This window comes from Limulus polyphemus, unplaced genomic scaffold, assembly GCF_000517525.1.
Source record: "Limulus polyphemus unplaced genomic scaffold, Limulus_polyphemus-2.1.2 Scaffold5787, whole genome shotgun sequence".
NCBI lineage: Eukaryota > Metazoa > Arthropoda > Merostomata > Xiphosura > Limulidae > Limulus > Limulus polyphemus.
In genome coordinates, this window is record NW_013671397.1 from 41475 (window position 1) to 50448 (window position 8974).

Sequence of the window (8974 nt, forward strand, 5' to 3'; positions counted from 1 at the left end):
AAAAACAGGACAGGAGCAGTCTCTACAAACAAAGTGGAAGGTGTCCCATATTGTTTGTAGTCAAAATTGCATTATATAAACAACTTCTAACTTTAGAATGGTCTTTTCATGTTTGTCTTAACAATATTGTTTGGTAGTCTGGGTCACAGACACACACCACAATGAAAGAATAGACCATTCCAAGCTTTTACTTGTTGTTAAACAAATGTTTAAACAACTCTATTTATTCAATATTGTTTTGTGTTTGACAACACTAGTGGCTATCTTGTCACAGAAAGGATAATACAAAAACTGGTTTACTCGTCTGGCCGTGCTAATCATCAGCTAGAAAAGCAGTAGTGTATTTATATTAAAATTGAGCTTCAGATTACCTTGGTAAATTACATCACAAGATGTAGATGTGTGTATGCTTAAGCAGTTCAGACTGTGTGTACATTAAAGTACAACTTGTATATGTTGTTCATTTAAGTTAGCTGCTGTAGCCTGAACTTACTACATGTTTTCTTATTTTCGTACCCCCAGCTATTATACAAGTTAGTGTTTGTAATGTCTCTCGGCTCAAGCATGTGTTCTTCGTGGAGGTGGTACTTGCATTGCATTATTAACCTAGTTCTAGTTTCTTTCATTATTAATAGTGAAAGCTCAATGATTTGGGTTTTTATTTAAACCCTTGACATGATGATTATGACCTATGTATATTTTATATTTGAATTTTCTCTCATTCAAATTAAGAATGTGATTTTTTTTGTTTTTTCAAAGTCTGTAAAAAATTTGGGTAAATAATTGCCCAAACCTTTTACACTATGTCTTATATTTATTGGAAAATGTTTTCTCAAGAATTGTAGCAGTAGAGGATCTAATATATAATGTTTTTTTTTTTAAGAAATGAACTTATATACAGTTTATGATACTGCTTTTATTGTCTTCATTTTTATTTATGCATTAAAGCTGGATTATTAAATCCATAGCTTGTTTAACACTACCTACAACATTACTTTTGCAAAGTTACTTCTGTACTTGTTACTTAGGTTGGAGATGTCATAAAGGTTACCAAAATGAACATCAATGGGCAGTGGGAAGGAGAACTGAGGGGTAAAACTGGACATTTTCCCTTTACTCACGTAGAGTTCATCGATTCGGAAAATTCAGAAGATGAGTCCTAAGTGAAAATGCGTAGTGTTGTAAGAAGAACTATGACTCTTTAATTGATGCAAATCAGACTGTTTGTGTACCTGTCTGCCTCAAGCAAGCTTGCATTTTGTTTGTAGGCCTTGAGTTCTGTGTTCATACCATCAGTGCAACATTAAGCTCCTGTGTGTTCTTGTACAGCTGTACTTTTCTTCTTGGCAAACAACACACAAACCTTGTATCTAGTTATCTTCAACAATCACCTTCATTTATGTATTTGTAATCAGTAAGTTTTGCTTCCAAATTAGAGAGGATGTAAGTAATGCATGTTAGTTGTTTTCTCATAAATTTTAGTAATTGTGTTTTACCCTCTTTTAGAAGGAATGTCCTTCATAGGTAACATTTGCTGAAGAATAAGACAAGCCATGTCCATCTAACTTACTTTGATTTTATTAGAGAACTGTTATTTGATATGTTTTGAAAGATAACAAAGCAACAAATGTTTTACAAACACACACACACACACATATATATATACACATACGTATTAGAGCTAAGCTTAAGATGAACTCATGACATATATATGCCATGCCTTTAGTGTAAGTACTTGAATCAGCTGATTTCTTCAGTTGTGAATTGTCATTGTATTTGAAGTACAATAACTTAGACTAGCTCATCAGGAGAGTTGATTGGATTATTATTTGATTTGTTTTTACTTTTCTCCAAATACAAGTTTATTAAATTGAGCATCACTTTCTCCATTAGGTGCTCAAATGAAAAAAAAGGTGTGCATCTTGTCCTTATGAAAATTTTTATTTTTAATTATACAGTGTTATATTTTAATGTGAGAACTATGTTTATTACACATTAAAAGTGGTAGTATTTATGTTTATTTCACAAACAAATGTTCTAAAAAAGAAATACTCATAAAATTCATTTGAAATAAGTAAGAAATATTAATACAAGTAAAAAATGTTTTGTTAGAAAATAGTGGATAAAAAATACTTAAATAATTTACACTTTTTTTCAGAAACAAGGTAACTTTCCTAACTGGTCAAAAGTAACAATCATATGACTTGCCATTTATAAACAATTTAACAAATACATATTACTTATGAAATGAGACATTAGTTTACAGTACTTATAGTAAAAAAACTATCATACTAACTAGCACTATAGTCAGTATTCTATTTCTGACAGTTATTTGCCTGTCTAAAGGACATTTTTTATTCAATGTTTCATGATTGCCTTTTTCAGTTTGTTTCATTAATATATCAATCCCCTGGTTACATTCATTCACTGATCTGTTCAATACTGAATGTAAAAGTAAAAACTAAAATATTTCACTGAAAGTTATGGTGCCCTTTTCTTTGACAACTTTATACGATACTTATAAATTATGCTCTAAATATTTGTGATTTGATACTTGTACAACTTGGTTATTATATCTTGTCTTTTAACTGTTTATTTTGACAACTATCTCCTCTGATATTTTTATAAAGTATTATGTTCTGATGGATAGTTTTGGTCTTGTATTGCTAAACCTTTTAGGCTTATAACTTCTTACTTTTACAGAAATTCCAGGAGAATTATTGTTCGATAGCATACTAACAGTTTGTGATATCATAATATTTGTTCTATTTACTTAATTATTAGGTTATATGATTTTCAAGACTTACTAAAAGTATGATTAATAAAAGTGGATTTCTTATGTTTCAAAAATTGTGTTACATTTCAATGTAAACTTGTTTCTCCAAAGTTTTATTTTTTGAAATATAAAAAAAGGTAGTCTGCAAAAACCAACACTTATAAAGTTTAATACCCTAAATGGTACCTTCCTTTGTCGTGCTTCATTATTTTGTAATGACTGAAATTTCAGTATATGTTAAATTTCAATCATTAAAATGTTGTTTATTATTATGTAAAAAAAGTGGTGAATGTAAACATTTCACCAACAATTTGCAGTAGATGATATTAAGATCCAAAAAAAAATAAAACATGAAATTTTACGTACTTGATTTTATTTATTTATTTTTTGGCCAGCTTTCTAAATGGTTTTATTATTATGTGTTAATCCTCACAAACAACAGTATTCTGTTCTTTTCTTTCAAGTGAATGTTTACTTTTACCAGAAGTTACTCCAAAACTTTATCTTCTGTTTTGTTCTTCTTGATATTTTAATTGTATTACTTTCTCTTCTTTCTTTATGTTGCATCTTTCACAATTTACTTGATTAACTTCAAGTTTGAAGACCGCCGACAAATTCTGTAAATTTATGGATGTTTTCTTGAAGTTGATTGAGTAAATTGTACACACGTTGTTAAATGATAATGTTTATTTTTCTTGAATATAGCTATGGTTGTTCACTATATGTATCTGATTCTATTTTCTTTTGACTAGTACTAAGGAGTAATGGATGTTTCGCATCATGTTTTGTTAAAGTTACTAACTCGTGTAAAACATGTTACTGATGTTTCTATAATTAACGTGTTACTAAACTGTAATCTACTACCTGAACACAAGTCATTTGATGTTATAAGGTGAAAGAAAATTGAATACTTCTGCTAATAACTCTTTCTTTTTTTCTGTAAGAGTGAGTTTTAGATTTAAGCCCAATGTGAAAACTAGAATGAAAAGCAGAAGCCACAAGTGGTCAGTCTGGTGGCTGAGAGTAAAAAAAAAGTTGATATAAGTAGAAAAATTTTACATTTTGAGACATGATGATTGTGTATTTTATTTCAAGTAACTATTCCCATCCACACCTCAGTGTTTAAAGTCTTGTCTTATGGAACTGTAGTTTCTCTGCTCTGATCAGTGAAATTAACAGTAGATAAAGAAATTTACTTCACTAATAACTCTTGAATATATTGTATGATACTTATATTTCACAGTTTAATACCATGCTTGTGTTTCTCTATATCCGTGTGCTTAAAGATGCTGAACATATCAATTATAACTGTTAAATGCACCTTTAAACCTTCAAATAAAAATCAGGAATGGCTTTAAAACGTTAGAGAGAAATGTGTACCGTACGTCTTATTCTGTTTGTATTTAGATTTACAAAATTTTCTATGTGAAACTGTATAGAGTTATAAGTAAAAAATACTTACAATGTAAAATGTTCTTGCACTAAACTATTGCTTCCAAAAGCATGGCATTAATTTTCATTTTTGCAGTAACTTAGTTGTTCAATGGTTGTGTTTAATTGATTGCATTACCTTTTTTCAGTGCACATCAAATAATAGTTAACATGTTTGGATTCTGGTATCTTATAGTTTTATCTGTTGTTTTAAGAATGATTTTATTTCATTCGGAACTTGACTATTAACTAGTTATTTCTGAATAAAAATACCAAATTCCACAATTTAGTTTTTTTCTAATCTTAAACGAATACAGACAGCTGCTTTTATTTTCTTCTGAAAGATTTAAGTTTGGAAATAATTGCATTACTGAAATCCATCAAGAGTTTTTCTAAACTAGTTTTTACAAGAAAGTTTCAGTAACAGTCTTAGTTTGTTAGGCATTATTTAGAACTTTATGAAATCCTCTTTGTGTTTTTAGTCTGTCTATAGACTGTCCAGTGTGCAGTTTTATACGAATGTGCAAGATCTACCTTTAACTGCATGACTATATAATATAGTTTTTCATCTTCTCAAGATTTCTGTATTGATACATATGCTAGTAATAATGCTGTTATATTTATTATTTAATGGAGTTTTTCCATTACCATAAAATTCTCAACATCTGAAAGAAGATGACTGTCCTAACTAATCGAACATTTCAGCATACTAGTCAAGAATTACATTTTGGTTCTTTATTTTTTTACATAATTTCTAGTTACGTAGTTCTAGTTAGCAAATGCAGAGTTGTTTCTATGAATGAAGATCTGGCTTAGTTTATGCACTACTCTGTATTAGTATAACAAAAATCTAATGTCACGGGTAAGTTTGAAGTGCCTGTCAGATGGAGGGGGATGAAGTGGTACATGTTATGGTCTAACATTATTTATCCAGCCGTTTGAATGATCCTGAACAAAGCTAGAGTTGTCCATTGTTTGGGAGTGTTGCAGAATAGATAACTTGATTTGTGACAAACTTTATGTAGTAATGTGTAGAACGGTCATCTTACCGATAAGAGAGCATGGCAAAAAAAAAGAGTTGAATTTGTTTACTTTATCAGGCTAACCTGACTGGTGTAATGCATGTCATTGTTACCCATTTTAATTTCAGCAGTAAGAAAACATGATATCTCGTGACATTAAATCTACTTTCCCATATTAATTCAAAAGGTGAGCTTGATGAAGTGGGAATGATTTTGTGTTTCTTCTTCAAGTCAGGTGGTAACTCCATATCTTTCTGATTATTAAGGTTCCAATTCCTGGAATATATATCAGCCTTACTGCAGTAGTCGATAGTTTTATTCTTATGGTTAGTAAGTACCTTTATAGTATTAAGTACTTGTGACCATTATAATGGTACAGAAAATTAAATTTTATCACTGCAACATTACCCAGAATCATTAATGCCTTCGAGGATTGGAAATGGAATAGTGTTTATATATGGTATTTGGCAAGAGCTTATTTAGAATGCACATATAGGTAGACTATTTTACACTCCTAGGCCTCCTTAGGGCCATAAACTACAGAAAATACCACGGTCTTGTTCATAATGTTCTCGTCTTGTAAGTTTTTTACCTACTCATAAAAGTTATCAGTGTTGGCCTTGGCCATTAAAGAAATGGATTTAATTGTAATGTTACATGTACATAAGGATGTATTAAAGCATTCGGCTGTGTGAATAGATGATATTCTGAGGGAGAATTATTCTTTAGATGTGGATTTTCCTGTAGAAATGTGTGTGTGTGCCTAAGCTTCCATCTGTGGTAAAAAAAAAACGAGTATCCGTGTTTTCTCTATGAGTTTTCACTTGGATACTACTAGCAAGACTTTTTTTTTTGGCTCACTTCAAGAATTGTCTCTGCTTGAGGAAGTAAAAAGGTAGGTATTTCTTTAGGATAATAAGGTAAAAAAATAGCATAAAAACTTTGATAAACAGATTTTTATATATGGACAGCTTGCTGTTGAAACAGGAAAATGGTGACAGTTTTTTGGCATGCTATCATTAATCTTCAGGACAGGTGACTGAGATAGAAGTCTTTACACTGTTTATGTTTTCCTAATTGGTTCTTGGATTCTGAAGTGATTCGTTCAGAGAATGCTGAAATATGATTGGCTGTATATTTTTCTGTTGTTCAGTATCAATGGTGTGTTCAGCAATAGTTGACGCATTTGTGTTTTTAGATGAACTTTGTGTTCTTTAAATCATTGTTCGTAATCTCTAGTTCTCCAGTATATGATTTTCTACAGTTGCATAAAGTTTTCTACATTACTCCTTTGGTTGTAAGAAGAACCATGGAGGGTTTTGTTTGGAAAAGTATACTTACTGTAAAGGGTTGATCCAAATTTAAAGCAAACTTATGCAAAAATTCTTTACAAAGTTTCAAGTACATTGTTACTGAGTTTTAGACAGAAAGAAATAGTTATACTTGAACAAAAGGCTCAGTTTCAAAGTTTTAGAAAGTTTACAAACTTGTTCTAGGAAAGGAAAGAAAACAACAACAAATTTCATGTAATATTTTAATAGGTGTAGAGCAGGGTAACTTAAATACCTATCTTGGGCCATTATTGTGCATAATTAGGAGAGAATTTAAATAATGACTTGAAAAATTAGACCAAGGAAAACATGCATATTCCAAAATAGAATGTATTTATTATTTATCTTGAGAATGAACTATTTGGTCACTACAATCTTTGTGTTTTGATATAAATTTTTAAGCATGTTTACTGTAGTCCAATCTTTCTTAATCAGGTGATCTGTATGATTTTTCAGTTTAAGTTTCTCATGATACATTCCTCTAAAATATTTTGTTATATCAACTAATTTTATTGTTGGTTTTAATGGTGACATTGTTTAATTCAGAGAAATTTGCTTGCTTTATATAATACCTTCTGTAAAAAAAAATTACGACCAATCGTGTTTTCGTGGGATTGATAACAACTCCATAAGTTACACCACACTTCTAAATAAAATAAAGCAAACTGTAATTTGTGTGTTTATCAGAGAATTTTCGGCAGAAAATACCAAATATGCTACATCATTAGCATATTGGCCTATATGGGTTTATTGTTAGTAATAGGAAAAGGTATACCATTTGTATAAAAATAAATAACTGAGGAGCTAAGAATAATTTCTTGAGGAACACCAGCTTTTGAAGTATAAATAAATTTATACAATTTGTAATATAGTTATTTATCCATCTAGTTAAGCTACAAGGAAGTAAAAAATCATGTACTGATTTAAAAATGAAAATATTATATCAAATTAAGATATATATATAAGAAACAAGTACCTGTAGCTTGTCTAGAATTGAAACCATATATGAAACTTTCTGCAAGTCCAACCAAATGGGAAGACGTTACATTTTATTTTTTGAATGTGTTTGGTGTTCATTTGACTTTTCTTTAAAATCATATATATAATTTCCTTTAAAATGTTTTTAATACATTTGGTCAATATTCCTATAATTTAAAGGATTAATATTACGGTGGCAATACCTGTTCTTCCAAAAATCAGGAGGAAAACTTGATTCGAGGATAAAATAAAAATGTTTATCAGTTTCAGATAGATAATCTGGAAACTTTTATCATGATATACTGTACTTTATCATAACTCAGGCCAGTATTTTGAATATATTTTAAAATATATTTTTATTTCAAGGGTTTTAACTGTTTGTTAATCAGTAAATGAGGTTAATTAATGTTGTTGTAGTTGTTATGGTTATCGTTAATTAACAGGAAAGGCATTCATTAATTTTTTATTCTTTCAGTAACATAAAACCAATTTTTAACTAAAACTTGAATAGTCAGTTGTATTACTTACATTTCCGTACGACTTTTAAGTGAAGCGGCTTTTTTCAACATCCGTTATTACTGTTGTATTTCTATATTTTAAAGTAGGATATATATATTCCATTTATATAGTTTTTAAATTTCTCCCAAAACGTTTTAGTATCTTTCCTTGTCTTGATACCTATAAGTATTATCAAAATATTCTTTGCATATTAATCATGCTTTTCATGTTACTCTGTCGTATATTAAATAAATTTCTTACAAAAGGATCGTGAGATTTCATGTAAATTCTTCATAATTTACTTTTATATTAAATAATGGCAATTTTAATTTCTTATCTAAGATTCCACCTCAGTTTTTGTTTGTTTGTTTTGGAATTGCAGTGAACAGATCATAATTTTTGTTTTTTCTCCATAACATTATAAAAAAAAAATAATTCAAATTTGCCTATTGAAATTTAGCATTATTTACATTAATGTTTGTATTTCCATTACTATATGGGCCCGGCATGGCCAGGTGGTTAGAGCACTCGACTCGCAATCTGTGGGTCTCGGGTTCGAATCTCTGTCCCACCCAACATGCTTGCCCTTTCAGCCGTGGGGACATTATAATGTGACAGTCAATCCCACTATTCATTGGCAGTGGGTGGTGATGACTAGCTGCCTTCCCTCTAGTCTTACACTGCTAAATTAGGGATGGCTAGCGCAGATAGCCCTCGTGTAGCTTTGCGCGAAATTCAAAACAAACAAACCATTACTATATTTATTCATATAAACCATAAGAGGAAAGTGATCACTTCACACAGACCAACATTAAAGTCTGATTATTCTGTAATAAAATAATTTGTATGAGCTGGCCTGTCATCAGTTGTTAATATTAAATTCTATTTATTTACTACATTATATTTAAGTTTGGTTTGTTAACAAACATTTTTTTTTA

General features: G+C 30.0%; 1 protein-coding gene across 5 annotated transcripts in view; it reads left to right on the plus strand.

Moving 5' to 3' along the window:
- LOC106472979 (adapter molecule Crk-like) overlaps nt 1-6663 on the plus strand; it is a 37544-nt gene extending 30881 nt beyond the window's left edge. For all 5 annotated transcript variants that reach the window (XM_013933649.2, XM_013933648.2, XM_013933650.2 and 2 more), the window contains exon 9: nt 1029-6663. In XM_013933649.2, the coding sequence (XP_013789103.1) occupies nt 1029-1163 (135 nt within the window). In that variant the 3' untranslated portion in view covers nt 1164-6663. The remainder of the gene's footprint in view (nt 1-1028) is intronic.
- Nucleotides 6664-8974: the final 2311 nt, after the last annotated feature.